This window comes from Mesitornis unicolor, unplaced genomic scaffold (assembly GCF_000695765.1).
Source record: "Mesitornis unicolor isolate BGI_N332 unplaced genomic scaffold, ASM69576v1 scaffold211, whole genome shotgun sequence".
Taxonomy (NCBI): Eukaryota; Metazoa; Chordata; class Aves; order Mesitornithiformes; family Mesitornithidae; genus Mesitornis; species Mesitornis unicolor.
The window spans coordinates 121,304-143,279 of record NW_010164236.1 but is presented as its reverse complement, the minus strand read 5'-3'; the positions used below and the strand labels follow the sequence as shown (position 1 = coordinate 143,279).

At 43.9% G+C, this 21,976-nt stretch overlaps 1 protein-coding gene across 1 annotated transcript in view; it reads right to left on the bottom strand.

Annotated features, from left to right (window-relative positions):
* Positions 1-21,976, bottom strand: part of LOC104548246 (A-kinase anchor protein 13-like) — a gene marked incomplete at its 3' end in the record, with an annotated part of 87,088 nt that overhangs the window by 35,176 nt on the left and 29,936 nt on the right. Inside the window, exons 7-9 of the mRNA XM_010194216.1 lie at positions 15,616-15,667; positions 11,974-12,128; positions 1,544-1,625 (exon numbers count right to left, since the gene is read on the bottom strand). Of these exons, the coding sequence (XP_010192518.1) occupies positions 1,544-1,625; positions 11,974-12,128; positions 15,616-15,667 (289 nt within the window). The remainder of the gene's footprint in view (positions 1-1,543; positions 1,626-11,973; positions 12,129-15,615; positions 15,668-21,976) is intronic.

Sequence of the window (21,976 nt, the reverse complement as noted above, 5' to 3'; positions counted from 1 at the left end):
CAGGATTATTTAGCAGGTGAAAAGGACCTTATTTCCCATCAAGCTGTGTATTCTTAAGTTGTGTATTACAACAGCTAGTGGTTTTATTGCTGTTAGGTGTTGCTAGATTTTTCCTGCCCTCTCTCTACACTGTCCAGCACCACTGTACACCACAGAAAGATGTGTGTGCAGTGGCAATATTATTACTAGAAAGGCCAGAACCTGCAGAGTCCAAAATCTTCCTGCTGCTTCAGTCCAACCAGAAAGCACAATTAATCAATTGTCTTCGTGTTTGTGCTACAGATGCATTACTATAGTTATGAACATATACTTGGACACATGACTACTCAATTACATATTATATTTCTATAGTATGATATTGCTTTAGGTAATTAATAAGTATCTAACTAGTATTGATCCATATGAATACATGATTATACATTTGGCAAGTCAAATGACCACACGTCATTTTGCAGCCAAATGGAGCACGGTAGCTCTTGCGTGAAATGCAAAAATATCATACCAAGAGGCAAGGGATTTGGGGACACAATTAGGAAAGAAGCAGCATGGTGATACCATAGCTTCTCCTGTAAAACAATCTTGAAACAGCTCTTCACTGTCCGTGGCTGTTCTAAACAGAACACCTTTTTTTTTTTTAATAAAACCCCACTTATCTAACTTTGATGAGAGCTATAGCTTCTACCGAGAACAAACCCCTCGGGTCAGTCACCCACATTATCCCTTCTTAGCCTATGCCCTTAAAAAACTGGGTTTGAATTTCACATCGACAGTCACATTCAAACCCGATTTTCTTTCAAGACTCTCTGATAAATTGAAGGGGATTCAGCTGAGACCCCTGCTTGTAATGACAGCAAGGCAATAATTGTCCTCTCTACGAACAGCCCGAGCACAGACACTATTTTGGGCCTGGATAAATTACTCTATTTGTTTCGAACATGCATAATTCAATTAAAGGAAATGCTTTTTTCTTATCTTGGACACCAACCCCTCTTTCAAACTTGCCCAGACAAGATTTTCTGTCCCTGTGAAGAGTCAGAAAGCACCAGCCAGCACGCAGGGCTGGTGGGCAGGGTGTGGGAACGACATCTCTGAACAATCTTCCTGCTTCCCAAAGCCTGGAAATCATGGCAACTTTCAGAGGGAAAAAAAAACAAACAAGCCGCTGAATTGGACCTAAATATGGATTCAGGAGTTTAAATTTCTGTCTTTTTTTTCCTAGTGTATTATCGTTTCAGCTAGAAACTCTGTCTGTGTCACCCACCACCCCTTTCACGTTAATTAAAACAAACAAACAAAAAAAATCAAAATACTGCTGTTCTTTAAACACATAATGACTTAAGAAGGTGACACACCACACAGCTCACTGCAAGTCAAGTGCTATGACCATGTGCTAACAGTGACTCACAGCAGATTCACTACAGATTTTCTTCAGTTTATGTATTTTCCCTGCCGAGCTTAGGATGTCAAAAAAAATATGAAAAAGAAGGAAAGAAAAGTTGAAGAGAACCGCAGGGCTGCTCATCCGGAGCCCCAGTCTGCTCACCTGGAGACTCCCGCGTCTGCTTGCGTTCCAGCAGGGAGGAATCAGGACATGGCTCCAGCGAACACCAGCTTTCACGGTTTATCTGAAAAAAAGACCAGAGCAAATCAAAGACAGGCCACTCTCACTAACATCTCATTTGCCTCTTCTGTAACGTCACTCTGCATCCACCAGCAGATATATCATTATGGCTTAATAGGCTTAATTCTGTCCAAATAATAAAAACCTCAAAAGTATCTTATGACATTTTTTTTAAGCATCGCTAAACAAACCATTAAAATACGCCAAAAAAATTATTTCTCCATGGAAAGTATGATTTCAAGGTGGCTCCTGCCCAAGGCAGGAGTACAGAGAGAGGATGAGCCAGCATTTAAGCTACTAGTCAAGGACCGAAGAAACCTGGCTTCAGTTCTCACTTCCATTTTTAGCAGGACTGCAGGCAAGATATTGCTCTGCTTCATGCCTTGGTTCACTACCTGTAGAACAGCAATCCCTTACCACACATACTGCTGTAAGACAGTTACCTTACAGAGAGTATGGCACTCTGATAATGTGGAAATGAGGGCTAGGGAAGTGTTCAGGTCATGGTGAGAATGAGAATGAATGCCCTGTGTTTGCATTAACTGCAATGACGATGAGGTTAGAAACCCCCATTCTAACACTAAGACACATCACATGGTTTATTTTGACATCAGTCCTGATCACCTCACCCTGTCCCTCAACCTTTCCGTGACTTCCAGTCTTTCAGCTAAGATGACCAAGCTGCTCTCAGCCTTCTCCCCTGTCTGCCTCTTGCTTTACTCTTCCTCACTCAGGTTATGTTGTCCAACATTTTGACTCTAAAATCTACTATCCACAACCCCTGGCTCATCCAACATAAGCTTCCCATCACTTCTGCCTACAGCTGGTAGATTCTGGAAGCTGTTTTTCTCTCTCCTCCAGCAGCTCTGCTGTTCCTCCCAGCCAAAACATCTCCATTTGTCAAACACAACCAAATCTCACCTGGGCAGGCCAGGTCGGACGGGGCTTTGAGCAGCCTGGGCTGGTGGGAGGTGTCCCTGTCCATGGGAGGGGTTGGACTGGGGGGGCTTTAAGGGACCTTCCAACCCAAACCACTCTATGATCCTATGTCCCATGTTACAAAATCTACAGGTTGTTTCCCCTCAGACCTGCCAGAATACACAGGATCTCACGTGTTACGTTGTGAAGAAAAAGTGTTACTGAAATAGATCATTTTGATTTTACATATCAACTATTTCTCCTGTCTGGTTTTCCTTTTCTCTCCTCAAAGTATTTCCTTTTCCCTCTCTCTATCAAATAGGAAATTTTTACTATTTACTTTTTGCTTCTGACCCATCTTCAAATCTCCTCCATGGTCCTGGCTCCATTTTTGCAGTCCCTTGCCGGATTCTCAGTCCTTTCTCTCATGTGATGCTTCCCCCCCCCCCCTTTTTTTTTTTTTTTTTAAAGAAAGAAAACCCAAAATTCTCCTACCCTTGACCTGACATGTTGTTTTGTCTACTGACCCACGTCTTCTTCCCTTTCTCGCTGAGATCATGGGACTTGTTATTTGCAATCGTTGGCTGATGCTCCTCACCGGTCTGGCTGCACCCCCAATGGAGGGGCCCCTGCCAGCACCTCCGCTCACCTCACTGCAGAGTCATCGCTCTGCTCCCCCAGACCTGTCAGCTGCTTCCTACAGCACATTTTTCTTCCTTAGCTTTTGTCCTCCTCCATGCTTCTGCGATGACAGAATGGGGTTGGAAAGGCCTTTGACAGGTCAGCTTGTCCCTTACTGCTGCTCCAAGTCAGGCTCAACTATAACCTGAGAGGTCCTAATCCATCACGACCTTAACATCCCCCAGCAGCGAGGATGCCGTGACCTTCCCCAGTCAGCAGCTTTTGCTGGGGCGACAGGGTAGGAGCAGAGAAGAGCTGAGAGGGGAAAAATGAGCAGGAGTCTCCCAGAAGAGGTGAAGGAGACCTCATGCTCTACCAGAGTCAGGTCTCAGGGAGACCTCAGTGCACATCGCCTGCTTGGACATCCCCACCCACCTCTGTGCAGTTTTACAGGCTATTTTTCTTATATATACATACTTTTTAAGTCTTAAAAGAGCTGTAAAGTCAATAAATATCACATTATGACTGTGATAAGCATCACGTCAATATTCTTTTCTCTCTAGACAAAACAAAGTCTCTTTTACACTGCACTACTTTACATTTTATTAAAGGCAAACCTTGAGCCTGAACACCCAGAGGAGGACAAATGCAAATGTGCTCAAGTCCACACAAATGAAGGAACGACCCATTTTAGATATAAAATCAAATTCTGCCTCCTTCTGACTGGCTTGCACCTAACTCCTTCCTCATCATATTGAGCCTGATCCTCCTTACTCCTAAATCAATGCATCTCCATCAAATTTAAGGGAACTACTTCTGATTTATACTGATATCCACTAATGGAAATCAATAACTAAATATCCTGTTCAATATTTAGCACTAAGAAAGCAAAATATGAGGAGGTTCAAGCCTATCAGTTGATCGGTACTAGAATATACTATATTAGGTAGAATTAACATTATATTTTTTCCTTTAATAGAACCAATTGAGTCATTCACTGAAAATGCATTATAGACATTGGCATTTTTTCAAAAAAGATTTGAGTATTTTTCCCATTACCCAGCCAGCTCTCTCCTCTGCCCTGTGACTTTGCCAAGTATTGAAAATGTCTGGTTTTCTCTATTAAAAAAAAGTAATGAGAGAGTAACACTGAGGTTTAAGGTGCTGTTTCAGATATACCTGATTATGTACAAACCAAAACATTAGGAACTGTGTATTTATATCTCAGTAGTCCTAATTCAAGAATAATAATCATCATCAAAATACAAACAAAGGAAACCACTACTACATACAAGTATTCCCTATGCCAAAACGAGCCCAGACAGGATTTGAGGGAGGTTTACTGCGTGCTCGCAGGAAACTGGGTGGTCCACAGATACTCAAGACGCAAACCCCATAGCTCAGGAGTGAGCACTGGGATCCCTCCTCAACGACTGAATTCTGCTCTTATTTATTTGGGACGAGCACCTAGGTACAGACATTAAGGGCTGCAGAGAAAATATCATTACAAAAGCACCCGAACATCAGGGGCTGAGGAATGCACCAGTGCAAAGAAATCTGCAATGTCTTGTGTGTCCTATGCAACAAAACTATTCCTCCCTTCTTCCCCTCGCCTCTGTTTGCTGAGAGATGTCCAGTGACAGGATCACAGGCCACAGAAGACGATAAAACCCCCAGGCACTTTCTGCCTTGCCCACACTGATTATAGCCCATCGATTTTGGGCATCCCAAGCCTTTGTGGCAGGAGCAGAGGATGCAGCGGTGTTCAGATGGCAGAAGAGAATAGGAAACAGCCTCTGGGAACAAAGTTTTTGTAAAAACGCCAGGAGAGAACGAGCTATTTTTCCATGCAGAAGCCTGAATGTTTTTATCTGCAGCTCAGACACAGAATGAATCATGGAAGCACATCCCCAGGCACCAAAAACTGAATCCCAAAGGATTTTCTGTTTGCCTGTGAAACCGAGCAGACTGCAGTGTCCAAAGAGGGCTTCAGGACACCAGCTGGAGCTGCAAGCAGCAGACAGTTTTGACTGCTCTTTCTGGGGACACATGGATGTATTTCCTGACTCTCAGAGACATCTTCCTCCAGACATTTAATCTGAAACTTGAAGTGACTTAATGCAGAAACCTTTTTGCATAAGAAAAGGACAGCGCTGGCCAACCTGCAAGGCAGATGGTGCTGGGATGTCCTTCACCACGCAGTAATGATGAGTGATCCTCCCAGCCCCAATTCCTTCCTCTCTCCCTGCATGACAATCCTAGACAAGGAGTTCTCACACACCCCCCCCCCCTCCAAGTGCCTGCACACAAAAACCAGGACCTCCTTCCCAGAAGACCTCCCAAAAATGACTGCTTCTGGCAGAGCCTGCTACGCTCACATCAGGGACCAGTCCCTGCCTGCCTCCCATGCACCTCTCCTACGTTTCCACCATGGAAAAGTCCTTTTTCTCTCCCCGTGGTTTTATTTTAACTCTTCTTGCCTTCCATTTCATAACAAAGAAAACACACTGACCTCTCAGGAAATCTTCTGCTATTTTAAAAGTCTGCACTTGTCAGCCCCACTGGTAGCAACATAAATCAACAACTCCAGAGCAGAAGGAACCAGATGATTTTAACTTTAATTTCCTAGCAAATCTCAAGAGTTTCATCTTCCCCCCATATTGTTTTAACTTTGTCCTAAATTCACAAGTTTCCATTTCTCTCCATTTTTTCCCCCCAGCTTCCAGACTAAATTCTACCTTGCAGCTAAAACCAGATACCACTGCACATAGGAAAATACTTAGCACAGTAATTCTAGCTTGCTCGGTGTATCATTAAGTACTTGTACACCATACCAAGCAATAACTAAACTAGGAGAGATTCAAACTATCTATTGAAGAACAAAACCAGCAGAAAACAAGCAGTACTTTAAATGCAATTATAACTAATTTGTTTAATGATTGAAATTATACAATGATTTCTTTTTGAAATTTTAATGCAAATCTTAATTCTTCCCTACAAACCACCTGTTCCTGGAAATTTCTGGTAGGATGGTTTTCACTGAAGAAATTTGTACACGTAACTGGAATTCAATGCTTCTTCTGAGCAACTTTAAAACTTTATGATGCCATTTTTGATGGAATAATCCAGTCACCTCCTTTAATTCCTGAACTAGAAACTGAAGCACCAGTTGAATCGCCCCCTTCACAAAACACACCTTTCAAGCTCCTCTAAGCCTCTTTCAATGGGAGCACGAGGGATGGGCACCTGGGGAAGAAATTTCCACCACCTTTCTTCAACGGTTTTTGATGCAAACAAACTCCATATACACAAAACTCACATTAAAAGCAAAAGTCACTGCTTTGACAACCATCTCGCCAGACAACATTAATTTGCTTACAAATTCCAGATTTATCTTTTTTTTTTTAAATTTAAAATATCTGTAATCTCCCCGAGTATTTTCTTGGCTTAAACTTTAGGTGAGGGTTTTGCAAGGCAGATGAGGAACACGAAGATCATTCTTCAGTGTATGCCGCAAGGGACAAAGGGACAACACTTGCATTTCTGCAAGGATTTCTGCAGATATTTATGTTCTAGCACTGTGAATATGCTACATCAAGCCTTTCACCTCTGCTAGAACTGGTGACACCGTACCAGGACACCATTATTTCACGGAGGTCCAAAGTGACCTCATTGACAGCAACAAGGGAGCAGCGCTACAGAGACCTATGCTAAAGGATTACAGCAGAAGAGGCTCCTACAACCACGGGACATTTTAAATGACTGAATAAATCAGCACTTTGTGGTGCAAGAGCAACGCTGAGTTCCTAGAGTGCACTTTTCCCTTGGCAATGCCCCAGCTGGGAAAGGCAGTGTGGGCCTCATGAACACTTTCCAGCCCTTGGCATTGGGATGTCGCCCTTCACCAGCAGAACTGGGGTCCTGGTAGCAACAAACTTCACCCCAAGAGCAGCTAAATCAAACCTCGCTTCCCCAGTTACAAAAACACTCACACCTTCTGCCTACACTTAACAGTCTGAGCATTCATCTACAAAGGTGAAAGGCAATGAACAATTACAAAACATTTCCAGTTTCAATGGCTCAGTTTCCCATGCTCAAAGCAAGCCCAGCCCTTATTTTCTCCCAGTTCTTACTTTCTAACTGTGCACAGCACAGCCTGTTCATCCAGACTGAACACTTGCCTAACTCCACATGTATTTGCAAGGTGCCAGCCAGTGTGGTATCCATATTCTGTCCCTAGATAGCTATATTTGTGGTAGCAGGCACAACATAGAAATGAGATGGGGCTGCCAACTCACACATGGGCACACTAAGACTTCCCATTTTGGGTCTTGGAATAGCAGTGCAGACTGCTTTACCCTGCACGTAGCTGCTCAGAGCTCAAACTGTTCAGACGAGCAGATATCCCGCCTGCCCCACACCTTCCCCCTCATCTGCCACAACGCGATCCCAGCAGGAAAGATGATGGCAATTTTTTATGCTATTTCTGCATTATCCAGGCTTCCCTGGCAAACTGCTCCGCTCAGTAACCAAGCTCATCTTGCTGATGTAAAGATGAAGTCCTACCTCTGACATAAATGTTAGGACACTGATTTACCCGCTGTCTCTTGCTTTTTCCTATGTGGGCAAGAGGAAGGAACAATGCTACAGCTAAAAATAATTGTGTGCATCAGCCCTCAAAATTGCTGAGGGTTTTGGGGTTTTTTTCATAACTCCACAAGCCACTATTTCAGGCACAACCTAAACATGGAAAATGTGAGCCCCACCACGCTGACCCTTCAGAAGACACGTGCATTGCAGCATCGGCAGTAGGAATCAAAATTCTTTTGGGCCTGTATCTAAGAACGGTTGCAATCAATGCAAATAAAATGCCGTCTATAAACATTTAGTAACCAAAATGACACAAGATCTTCTTTGTTCAGAACCTGCTCCAGTTGTCCTCCTCCAACAGCTGTTTTTCTTTCCTATGTCATGGTTACTGAGCTCTCAGTCTTAAAATGAAGCAAAGGACACATTCATCTACCAGTCAAAGAAAAGGCAGCTTGTCAGAGCGGATCTGTAGGCCAAACTAAAAGCTCTCTGGGGCTTTGCAGGTATCTCGTTAAAATTTCATTCAGAACAAACTCTCTTAATGGTTCCTATTTGGGTTTGCTTTCCTTGTAAGGCTATTTACTTGCTTTTCAATACTTGACACTTAAGAAGCCCTGTCCTCTTAACTCGCCAAAATATGGTGACCAACATAAGGTTCAGCATTATTTAAGTATTTTAATTAAGAACAAACCCATGAAAAAACCCCACCCCCCCAGCTCCCTCGTTAAGGTCTGATCCAACTCCCATTAACGTCAAGAGATGATCTGCCACTGACGCACTCCAGTGCTGGCCTGGATCCCCACAGCATCAAAAATCAGTTTCATTTACTGGTTATGTTACAGAAACCAGCTAAAACATGAAGAACAACTGAAAAAATCGAGTTAAAGTTGACTGTAGCTACAGCTGTCACTAGCAGCCTCCTGCTTTAAACATCTGCAGCCTGCACAGCCCATGTTCAGAGCAGCAATGCGTGCGCACACATGTATGGACACTGAGTCATTTGCAGGAACAGACACTGTAACCCACGGCTTTGAAACTCCATTAGGAAAATACTAGTGGGAACTAACAAGAGCCGTGTTTTGTTACAAAAATCTAAGCTTTGCCGAACAAAAACTAATTTAGGGAACTGATGACATCAGAAATACTGAAGTCAGACAATTACAGTGAATTACATTTCAACACAAGCATTGGGATATTCTTTAGAAAGAAAAAGACTGTGATTTTTATATTAGCAACTGAGGTCTTCAGGGGTACCAGGTCTTCTCCCAAGAATTACTAATCAGTCATTTCACATTGCATATGTCTGCATTTTCAGATGACTCAGAGTGTCTAGCGATTGAATACCATGGGATTCAACCCACAACCAGCGTCATTAACATGAGAGTTCAAAAAAACTCCACAAAATTGAGTTGGTAGAGAAAGCAAGTTATGGTTATTTCTTTCACCAAAAAACAAAGGATATCTTGAATTAAAGGAAAACATTTTTATTCCTAATCAGTACAAGTTAACAAGTGCTAGGTCTGTTTTAGTGCAGATGAAGTAGAACAAGAATTATCCGAAAATAAAAGTTTGCTATGTTCTCAATTCTGAAATGAGGGCACGAAGCAAAAATCATAAAAAAGCAAACCACTGGACCAAGCAGAAACCCACTGCCTCAGCTAAGAAGAGAGAAAAAAAGGGAGAGGGAAGGGAAGTGCTCTTCCAGGAGTTCAGATCCCAAAGTTGGGCTGTGTTTTGCAGTCCCTCTGGCTGCTTTCCGATTTCCATCCACTTTGCCAAGAAACTGTTGAAGCTCCAAAAAGCTGTTAGGGAGACAGGACATTCCCAGACTGCCATCGTGCCATTTGGTGGAGCGCTTGCTAATTTTAGATTAGAGGAGGAACACGCTGGGACAATTAGCCAAGAGCCACTCCTGGCTCTCGCTCCAACCCATCCCCAGACACAGCTCGCACCCAAACAGCAAAATCGACTGCAACAGCCTTCAAACACAAACAAAAAACAGAGGGAAAGGAGGACCCACATGAGCATTTCAATCCCAAAAGCAACCAGGGGAAATGACAACCCTTTGCCAAAGGGCACCTTACACAGAAAACCCACCTGCAAGCAGTGAAGGTGGAAAAACAGGAGGGGACCGTTTAATAGCAGAGGGAAGATGGCCAGAGAAAGCGTGCCAAAACGGTATCTGATTGCATGCCACAAGACATTATCTGCTTGCAGGGATATCTGGCATGAAATGCCAACTGCAGGATATTTGGCATGAAATGGTTTGGTAGCACCCAAAGCCATCTCCATGCTACAGAGCAAGAGCTCTTCCACCTGCTCCCCCTCGGGGTACAGAGGGGAACAGATCGAGCCACTGGGGAAAGGAACCCAGAAAATAAGTGTACACAAGCATCATACCTTTAACAACACAACATCTACAGTCCTGTCCACCTTGGAGATGTCGCACAGGCTGTATCGCCGCCTGTGGCGCTCGTACATTTTGTCCAAAAAGCCGGGAGCGGAGGAGCAGAGCCCAGCATGAACCCCAGGCTGACCACGGCCGAGCACGCTCCAGACCTCTCACATAGGTGCTCGCAGGAGTCCCCGTGTCTCAGCACACCACAGCAGCCTCTCTCTTAACAGGAAAAGGACAATCCCAGAGTGTGACCAGCTGATAAAGTCTTCTCAGAACAGATTTGCTTATACAGACAACGCAGGAACTTCGAGCGAACAGAAGATATTTGAAGAGAGCTTTATGCATATAGGATAATTTTTTTTGCAACTGCTAAGAATGGTATCAGCCTTCCTGTTACGGTAATAATAATAATAAAAAATGTTTTCCAGACAACTTTGATATCCAAAAAAGCACCAGAATGAAAATCCTGCCCAAAAAAGAGAACAAAAGCCAGATGTGTGCCGCAGGAATCCCAACGCTCCGAGAGGGAAGGTAGAAGGTAGGCTCAGCCACAACGAGTCTAATTCAGCAAGAAAAGAAAACAGCCGATCACCGTATCCAACGTAAATACTGCCACCAACGTGTTCGTTCTTTCACACCCTCGTGCACCGAAAGAAACAACAAAAAAAGGCACTTTCCTCCTTTCGGGTCGGTCCACTGTTCACCAGGCAGAAGGGCTTGGTTTTGCATTAAGTTTAAATTTCTAATGACAGCACAGGGCAAAAGGAAAGAAAATAATGAAATAAAGCCACTCCCTCCTGATTTGGGCTGGGACGTCACTACTTGCCTTTTTAGTCCTGCACCAGTGTTCTCCCAGCTTTCAAAATTTCTTTGCAGTTGTAGGAGCATGATTCATCGCTTGAGAGAGGGGAAAAAAAAGAGGCGGAAGGGGGAAGAAAAAGCAGCTTTTCTTTGCCAGCCTCTTCCACCTCCGGCTGCAGGCACTCGGCGTGTGTTTGCTCGGTCCAAAAAGAGCCTGAGAAGCAAAGGGACGTGTTTTCGGAGAGGCAAAAAGCCTCTTCCCTCTCCCCCAGGCCAGGTGAATGAAAGACAGTTTCAGGCTTAACTCTTCCCCAAAACAGGAAGGGAAACTTATGATATAATCAGTGCAAAAAGAAAAAAAAGAACGAAAGAAAGAAGAAATCGGCCAGTTACTTTTTTTGTTTGCCACACAGAGCAAAAGATTTCAGTGACTTGCTCTCCAGAAAATACAATTTTCCCTCTTTATTCTAGCCTGAAAGCCAGAGCTTTTTTTCTTATTAAAAATAAAATAAAAAAACAACCCACAAAAAAACCAAACCCCAAACCAACTCTTAAAGCTTTTTCATCTTTCCAATGCGGGGCCAGAGGGAGCGTCTCTCCCCTCTCAATAGCTCATTCACATCAGCTGGGCCCTGCGTGCACACTGCCACATGGTTTCCTGTTTTCAAACTGCCCCCTCGCAGCCCCCTCCGCTTTCCACCCCACCCTGACCTCTCCAGGGATGAAATCTTTCCATACTTCCCTGGCTTTAGACATTCTCTCATTCACCGATTCAAAAGGGAATGGGGGTGGTTAATGGGGGGGGGGAAGAGAAGAAAAGGGGAAAGGGGGTTTTCTGTGGTGGGGAGTTTGCAGTGAGCAGAACTTGCTGCTTTTCTGGGCAGAAAAGGTGGAACACATAGGATTTGTTAATCCTGTACTGCAAAGCAGGAAACACAGATATCGGAAACGGCGTGTATCAACCCTGCATTTAATTGCAGGCCTCCAAAAGCCGTCCTCAGCGGGGCCGGGGGAACGGACCCACCTCCTGCTGCTGGGATCCGCTCCACTCGCAGAGCTTTGTGAAGGGTTTGGAGGCCTTTTCATCCAGCCCTGGAGGGTGGCCCTGGTCCCCTGGTTCTATGAGGTGCTTTGTAACCACCAGCTCAAGTTCTGGCAAAGGCGACTCAAACCTGCAACCTGCCGAAATGGATAAAAACCGAGTTTTTGGCATTTGCATGCAAGATGAGCCTTCCAAAGGAGGTCTAAATCCATCTACAGAGAGCAGACACTCCAGCTCCTCTCTTTTCAGTGCTACCCAGGCCTCTGGCCACCCAAAAACATTGCACCAGCAGCCTGCTTGTGAGTAACACAGGAACTGACTTCTCTCCGTGCCTACTTGGTAAAAAACACTGAAACACCAAGTACTATTTCGGCTTCTCCTGGATATGACATCCCCAATCCACAGCCGGATTACACAAAAGCATAATCACCCTCTAAACTTAGCAGACTCTAAGCAAGCCGAGAAGGGTGACTTTTCCCAAGACTACACCATGGCTCAGTGGCATCAACCAAAGGGCTGCTTTCGGGCACCGCACCATGATCATGTCCTCATGCACTGGAACAGGCTGGGCACTCGCAGTGGACCAGCTCCTCCCAGTAAATGACACAGGAATGCTCTTACCTAGTCAACACGAGGTGTCTCCCCCTGCTTTCATTAGGCTCCAGTGTCTCCCTCACAACCCAAAGCTTCATCTTCACCACACCACCAGCTGAACTGAGGAGGATCTCCTCTATGAGGCTCTCTTTCAGCTACAATCCCTTGCCCCAGATCACAGCCAATGACTCCCTTCTCCTCAACAACAAGAGCTTCTGCTTTCAGTATTAGTACACACACAAAATGTGGTAGTGCTTTGGGGACTTTCTGGAGCCACCAGTTTTCTCCACAAGTAACGAATCCCAGCAATCATGTGCCTGTCGAGATGAGGAATCAGAAATGGCTGTGACAGCATTCCAGCCCTTCAAACACTACCATAAAAGGCAGGGATTTCCTCAAATCTAAATTTACAAGGCAGGAACCTATAAACAAAGTGTGTGAATTCAGTTCAGGTAAAGGAATTTGCTGCAGTTGCTGTACTTCGATGATGCTCTAATGTTTCATTATGGAGCACCCATATTTTTTTAACTGATAGAGCAGTTAAGTTTGTTTTCACATCAATGTAATGATGGCTGCTGGTATATAAAGCTGAGGTTTATCCAAACGACATCTGCACAGCTCTGTCAAAGCGCTCCACTTAATGGGCTTCAACCTTTGAATTACAGAACCTCTCTGGCAACCAGGAAGAGATTCAGGGTCAGGGCTCGAGCAATGCCCACCTTGCAGAGGAGACTGAGGTGTGAGCATCACCACTGTGACAGTGCCATAGGTCTGACTTGGAGCTGCATTGACACCAAGTCTTTTACAGCTCACGTTATCTCATCCTTCTTACAGGTAAGGAGAAATATCTCTAGCCAAAAGAGGTGGGAGACGCACTGGGAGATGTGCAACCTTCACAGTATGAAGTTAGAAAGAGGAGGCCAATTTTTCCGAGCTATCCACAAAAATCTTGGTATGGCCTCAAGCCACAGGTAACCCAACACGTGCCTTCATGGGGCAGGAGGGAACATAAAATTCAGGTGCAAGGCGCAGGGAGGTGGAGAGAGCTGGCCAGCGCCAGGCAGGGTGACTCTGGGCACAAGGACCTGTCCTAGGACTCAGTACACATCCATGCCCTACCTGTGAATCAAGATGATGACCTGCCTTCCTCTGTAATTATGTGTCTTGATCTAGTAAAGATTGCCAACTGATCCCTTTGGACTCCTCTATGCCTTCAGCCACAGAGGGAAATAATCAACACAAACAAACAAACAAACCCGCAAAAAATATCCCCCTCTCTCTCTTCTCTTTTTCTTCTCAAATGTAAGCTTCCAAATCCCTCATTTGTTCCAAGAGTCTTCCTGTGGTTATGTTCCTGACTCACAGCCAAGATCAGGCGGCCGGTGACGACTACAGACACCCAAAGTCCATTTCATCTTCACTTCCAGACTCTGCTGTTGAAGGGGGTGGGGAGAAACGCAATATAAACAAGGAGAAGATAATGTGCCAGACACGCTCCCCCCTTGGGAGACCATCACTCCCTTCCCACATTAGGTGGGGCTTTTGCTGCATTGTTTCAAGCTGGAAATCTTGCCTTGCACACAGCCGTACACAGACGCAGAATGCAGCCTCAGCCCAGACGAGGCAGAAGAAAAGTTTCCAGTCTCTTTTATCCATTCAGTAGGGCAGTCCCTTGCATCCCATATGCATGTTTACACAGTATATAGTATTTACTATCAGAAAACACAATGCACCAGACAATCAGAGGATAAAGATTAAGTAACAAAAATCCTACTCCAATGAGTTAATAAGTCTTTTTTTTTTTTTTTAAATTTCCACGAGTTGCTCAAAGTGGAGCAGCGATGCGAGCTGCAGCCCGGGCCATCGGCTGCTGATGCGACAGTTCTGGGCTCCTTATTAAAACCATCTGGAAGCGCTGAGCTGCTCTGTGCAGACAGGAGTTTGAAACTATCCAATCCTTTCATATCCAAACCAAAGTCCAGCACTGCGAATTTCACGGGAAGGAAAAGGGAAGGGGGGGAAAGGCGCCCGATCGCACCATATGATCTGTAACTCATCCAGATAAAACTCCTCCTCCTCCACCCGCTAACAGACCTCTTAATGACAAGGAAATCATGATTATTCTGAAACAGACTACACTATTGTTATCTGTTTCAAATTACTTCTGCCATATCGTTATGAAACACTGAAAATGATGCAATCTGCAGAAATACTCAGGCGTATTAACTTTTTAAACTGCGGCTCCAATAGGAACTAATGGAGCAGTAGATGAAAGGAAGAAAGTTCTCCCTGTCTTAAGCAAGTCAAAACCCACTTCTGGGCACTAAACACAGGCGATAATAAATTCGTCAGACAGGAGGAGAGAAGAGTAGCAATTTCAATTGCTCGTTTCTTAAAAGAAATCAGCTTTTTGGAAAGGGTTTTAAAAGTTTTTTAGCACTTGCAAGGATAGACAAAACAAACCCCTTTTTTTCCTGAAACTAAGTAAGGCAAAGGAAATCTGCACTCGAATGCTGCAAAGCCTGGAAGACAAGAGCATCCAAACTGGAAGGCAGCGCACATCCATGGTGTCTGCTGGGAGGCAGCGCAGCACCCACGTGAGGGGAGATCAAGACAGATGCTCAGATGTGGATTTTGAAGAAGACCAGGCAGTTGCTGAACTTACAGCACAGACCTTGGTAAAGAGCCCTGGATGTTAGATAATGCATTTCTCGTTTTGCCAGGAGCATTGCAAGACAGAGGAGTTTTGTGACTGACTCGCTCTCACCCTGCCTGTCCATCTGCATCCCTGCAGTGGCACTTTGGCCACGTCCCTCCGGCCACAGCACGACCCACCAGCGTCCCACCAAGCAGCATCCTCGTCATGAGGTGGCCCCAAAAGGCTGGTTGAGATTTTGGACTCCTCTACGAGGTAAGGCACAGAAAGGAGTCAGGGACATGGACAGTCCCCTGTGATCAGATGTCACAGAGATCCCATCCGTGGCAGGGACCGCACTGCTGTAACGGGAAAGCTCAGTGATGCAAGCAAACTGTCAAAATCCTGGTCCTCAAACACCTTGGCATTGACCAGCTCGATGTAATCCTTTGGGAAAATCACCTACAGTATCAACACAAGTTTTACTCTCCAGCCTGGGCAGCCTCCACTCTCCTCAAACGTCCTTAATTAAATCATTCAGATCTTCAGGCAAAGGTCTGGAGAGTGACATTTCCCCACAGAGCGATACTGTGCTTTGGGACCACAGGACTGAGCTGAATTTTACATCCAAATACACCACTGTAGAGCTGCTGCCTGCATTCAAACTCAAAGACACAACCACTTAATAAACAGCTGAAGAACCACGAAGGAGGAACAAGGAGGGCTTGGAAAGCTATCAGACATACAGAAACATGCAGTGCGTGTTTTGAGAAAACACAAAAACACCTTGAGAGACCTTCAGCCATTTCCTGACCTTCCCTTTTCTCGTATTTTTTTCAGAAACGTGGTGCACATTTCTCAGGAATTTCTATTGTCCACATAACCTTCGGAAAAACGCCGAAGCTTTGGTCTGCCACAGAGCATGCCTGAACATCCTTCCAGAGGAAGTCAACTGCCCATCTTACTCCTCCCAAATGGCTACAGCAGAAACACATCCCACGCAAGAGATTAGCAACCCCTCAGCTGACTCTACATCAGTCTGCAACATCTACTTCTGCCTTTACCAAAAATAACTGCAAATCAAGATGTCTGGCTGGCTGAAGTGCTGTGGGATCTTGGACCACGCCACAGATATTTATTTAGCACGTTATGGGAGTTGAGAGAAATCCTTCTCGCTGTCAAACACTGGATGTGTTGTTTCACCCTGTGAATTCCAGCATCCTGAAAACAGGGAAGGGAAAACACATGTGGATAAAGTGGGAAAAGTGGGAAAAATAACCTGTAAAAAGTGGGAAGAGTCCCCAGAACAGGCTGCCAAAGAGCACCTGAGCTACGACCTCCAGAAGCAACCTGTGCTACACAACCCCTGTGTCCTCCGGGATGCCATATGCTCCCACACTCAGGCACTTCCCATCAGGGCATGGGGTCTAATTATCTACAGACAGTAAAAGGCAAAGATACTGTCATATTTCATAATGAATAACGCAGTTCTCAAGCAAGTCTCTGGATGGGAGATAGTGCTTTGGTATCGCTGCTGCCAAAGGGGGTCACCACAAATTACATTCACTTTTTTGACCCCATCCAGCACTGAAGCTGGTCATGTTAACAAAGCTTAAATTTCCCTTCATGTTTTTCAGTTGCTTGTAATGAACATGCAAATTTCACATGCACAAAACAAGCAATTATCTTTGCTAATTATGGTGATTCAAGCCCTCCTATTTGCAAGGCAGGATTACGATTTCTGGAGTTGGAAAAGATAACGGTATAAAAGTATTAAAAATAGTGAATTGCATTTGTAGTTTTCAAACCATTGTAAACTTTATGCAAGCCACTTGAAATTGGTTTGCACAGGCTATCCACCAAATACATGATGAAGCCCGCTCAATCTACACAATACCCAAACAAGCAATGTACAGTAACTCGTCCTAAAGAGGAATTAAGAAGATCATTACATCTGTCTCAAATGCAAGAAAAAAGGGAATGTTTCATTATCTATAAAGTTCACAAATGAAAAACTCAACAGAATTTTTCATTTTTATACTACCTATAATAAAAAAGCATGTTCTGAAATCACTGGGATAGATACAGGAAATAAGAAAGTATTGATTTACACAAATAAAAACCTGTGTTCCTTATCCCTTAATAACAAATTCCAGAAATAGTAAAGCCTTATAGTTCAAGGTATAAGGTTAAAAATTAGGAGAAGTTTTTGTGCAGGAAAACAGACCATCTCCCATTTGCAGTGTGCAGGAAACACCACCTCATCTTCCAAAATAACGGCCTGATACCCGTTGCTGTAGGCACAACGTGACATCGGTTCCAGGATACGCCTGGTGGATGCTTCTAGCTAAAAAACTCATGTGTTTAGCTAAAAACAGAGACAGGATAGCAGATTACATAGATGAATTGGCGGATAAAGCCCAACAAAATGACGTATGGCATCAGCGAGTAAAATTAATAGACAATATAAAAATGACACATCTTGAACTGAGGAAATTATTCAATTTTTACCATTCTTTTATGTCCCCAGTTTCAGGCACTGTAATCTAACTGAAAAACAGAGAAGGGTCATTCAAATGAATAAATCATGCCAGAAAATGATTCAGCTTCCCTCTTTTTTTCTTCTTTCCCTTTTTAATTGAAGTCCCTAGGACTCGGCCCTTGGGAGGCCCACACGACCCAGAGTATTGTCCAGGCCGGGCACTCTGTCAAAAGGGAAAACATTATCTCTTGTTTCATCTTGGAGCTTGAAAATCTGGGAGGGGAAATGGTGGGAAAGGCACCCATCATATTTCCAAGGTAATTTTTTTGCTTGGCTGCTAATGAAGGCAGGGGATTGAAAACACCGTGGGATTTGTTTTGCCCTTTCCATTTCTCTGTTTGCTTTGTGGGGAGGAGGATCTCAAACCCCAGCAGTAACTGAGATGCTCTGAGCGCAGCCAAGCCCCCCTCTCCCCAGCAGTAACAGACTCCCCAGCTCACCCTCCTACCTCCACTCCCATCCAACCAATATTTTCATGCCCTCTCTCCATGCATTTGGAAACTTGAAATAAAATCCAACGCAAACTTTGAGAGGAGGCATTTGGATTGCAGCTCCTGCCTGGGAGGTCTGCTCTAGGACCACGTGAGTATTCATTTTGCTCGCTGTTTTACCCGTTTCCCTGGTAGTCCTCTGTAAAGAATATTAAACAAATGTGTCTTTACAGCTCAAGAGCCCAGGAAAGAATGTTGACTCTGTGGAAGAAACCTGTTTTTACCGATTTTTACCCTGCTTTTATCCCTCTGGTCTAAAGACATATATGCAAGGGTAAGGATTCACTGAGTCTGCAAAGCCATCGTTAAGGACTGCTATACCAATACAAGTTCAATACGTTTTCCTCTTTAGCCCAATTTCAGAAAATATTCCTCAAGGAATGTCATGACACAAACCATATGTATAATTAGCAGCCAGATATGTGGAAGCATCGTCATTAGTGAGGAATTTTCTCAACTGTTGACACTGCTCCAGAAAAATAATAAAATATTTATTCCTAAGGTTATAAACCAACATATGCTACATTTCCTCTACCAGCTTTTCAAAGATCCCTTTACAGGAACATTTCTTCCTGCAGGGATAATTCCTAACTGGAATAATGGATCCAAACCCTGCTCCCATTTCTCTCCGCTCAGTTAAATGTAAGAAATGTCCCTGCAAACACTGGGAATTTTGGGTCAATGCAGGTGGTTTAGGAAAACTTTACCTACAGGAGTTTTGTGCTCTCCTCTCTCATCCCCCACCTGCCACAGCTGCTGCACTTCCACACATTTAACAGCTCTAATCAAGAGATAAACAAACACATTTAAGCCTACGGACAATGATAAATGATGCAAAAAATGTCAAAAAACCAACATTTATCATATCTGGAAGCTTTGCAATCTCCCTGACTTATCCTCCTGATTGGGGCTATCCCAGGAGCTGCAGAGGTCCCCATGCTGCAGAGAAGGATAATGGAGCATCTAAAATTTCTGGCCAGTGACTATAAGGAGAAGGTTGGTTTTGTTTTCTTTAGAAGAAAGGGTGAAATGTTCTGCAGCTTCTCTCTTGAGGCCAAAATCCAAAACATTTACAAGACCCAGAAGCCAGCAAGCTTGCAGATAATCAGCAGAGCTGATGCCAGTTCAATCAAAGCAAACCAGTAACAGCAACTGGGAGGAGTACGGATTACGCAGCATCGTTCTGTATAGAAAAAAACACCCTTTTTGTTATGCAATGGTTAAATAATTTAACCAGAAACCCCTTCTATCCCAAGTTAGAATTGCTGACGGCTCAGCTAGTCATTTTGGCTATTACGTAGCATTAATCTCTGCTGTTTCTGAAGTTACCCTTTCAGAGAAAAAAAGACAACTTCAAAACATGCAGAAATTAATGAAAACCATATGTGGGATACTGTCATTATTCCATGTTTATAAGAGGATCAGGTTTTGTTAAATGGGCTTATTTAATGCAGACGCATAAGAAAAAATACCCAGCAAAAGATCTGAAAGCTATTGAAAGAAAAATATTTTCTTTGTTAACCCACGCAGCCAGTAACAAGCAAAAAGACACAATTTAAACTAAAAGCTGCTATATATTTTGGCGCAACTTTGTTTACAGCTTCACTGACAGCTTATAAAGTTCTCCTAAGCAAAGAAATCTCTCCTAGATATATTTCACCCTTTTGAACCTTTTCGCCCCCGTACTGTATTTAAGCTGGGACAACCTAAAAATCAATGGCTTATGGAAACATCTGTCGGTACAGGCACACAATTTAGAGGTTTTTGGTTTTTTTCAACAGCTGTTGTTATTTTATGCTTTTTTTGGCTAGGTCAATCAGTAAGACTGGAAGAAAATATTAGTTGGGCTCCTTTCCTGACTTTGGTCTCTCTTTAGCGGCTGCTGACAGCGCCTCGTTCCCTCCCCTGCCTTAGGGGCTGAGGACAAATACAGTCTGAATGTCCCCCAAGTCTGGTCTTGCTCACTATGCTCAGACAAGAAATAAAGGAAATACAGTTCCAAATGGACACCTGTGTTATCTAACTCATTCACCTAAATTTTGGCTTGAAATAACCCCTGCTACAGCTGCTTTCTGCCCCACACAAGGGAGCTGAAACCCTGGCTCCCCATTCCACTTCCAGCAGTGCTCCACAAGAAGCCCCAGGTCTGTCTCACCTCTCCTCCTGCTATTCCAGCACCGGGACCCAGACATCTGTTGACATCCTCCGTAAAAGGTAACGCACACCTATTTTAGGAGCCAACCTGCCAAAAGGTATTCAAAGTGCCAGACAGCGCTGCTTTCCAGAGAGCGAGCACCCATTGCTCGTAATAAGGCACGCATAAAAACAGAACGTACTTCTCTTGGGAGACTAATGCTTACCTAAAAAACCCCAACAAACTCAATGAAAATTTCCTATTTTTAAACATTTAATTCAGCAGTTACTTGTAACAATATATTTCTATATAAAGTCTGTTTTCTCGAAGGAGGGGAAAACAATTTATAAAGCTTTTAAAGTGCTCTAAAAATAATTTTTTTAGTGTATACTCAAGCTGTCGAGAGCCAGAGAAAGGCAATACTCTGAGCACAGATTTGGTTTTCTCCCCCTTGCTCTTTTCAACAGAGAGGACTTGTTTAATCTTACCTTCAAAACTCCTTATTTCCCTGCCACGTACTCCTTGTGTCACCGTCGGTACTGACTGAACTGTGCCAAACTTTGCCCAAAAGAACAGCGGCAAGAAAAGCCAGTTTAAACAGAAACCGTTTATCTAAAGGAAGGAGAGCCCCAGGTTTGCAAGCAGAGGAGATATTTCAGCATTAAAGAATTCTAGGAGCTACTCCAAGACGCAAATTTTTGTTGTCTGGTGCACTGTAAGGATTTTAAGCCCAGAAAGAAGTTATTTATTTAGTCTATATACTCAGATTTATAACAAAGGCAGAGGATTTACCCACACTCTTCTGGGTGCCTTTTGCATCGTTTACAACATACGAAGTAAACCTCAGCTTCCCCAAACACAAATAATAAACAAGTCTTGATAAGCAAATCGAATGCTGTCCCCCAAATACTCAGCTATGCACAAAAAAGCCTTTAGAGGTTTCTCTCCACGCCTCCCCAAAATGTAATTAAAACTAGATTTTGCAAAATGCCCTAAACCCATTTCAGTGGGGAGCAAAGGTATCTCTTTCCTCTTCCATTTGTAACACTGTGAGACCCCAATCTTTACAGTCAACACCTCTGTTGGGGCATCTGCAGGTAGGATTATTTGGAAATGGCATAAGCAACCCTCCTTCTCTTTTAAAAGGCTCAAATAGATACACTACTGCTCTTCTTTTCACCCCTCACATGCAGGCATTTGAAGTAAAGACTTGTCCACCTCCTCATGGGCAATGCATTTCCTCACCTGGTTATGGTCGGTGAGTTAAAAATCAAAATTACAGTGGAACAAAACACCAAGAAACACTTCTTTAATCTCAGCAGACTCCAACAGCCCACCCCTGTCCATGCCTTTGGTAAGAATCAGCACGATCCGCAGTGTAATATTTTGGAGGGGCAGAAGAGATTTCTACATTGCCAAGCACAAGATCCCAGATCGAAACCAGTGTTTCAGAGGACTGCACCTCCAACCTTGGAATATGTGCGTTTTGGAAAGAAAATCCCTCCCAGCCACTTTTAGGCAGTTAATGTGTCCAGCTGTGTTAGGAAACCAAGCAAGAGTTCAGTGTCGAGCAAGTCAGGATCCTGATC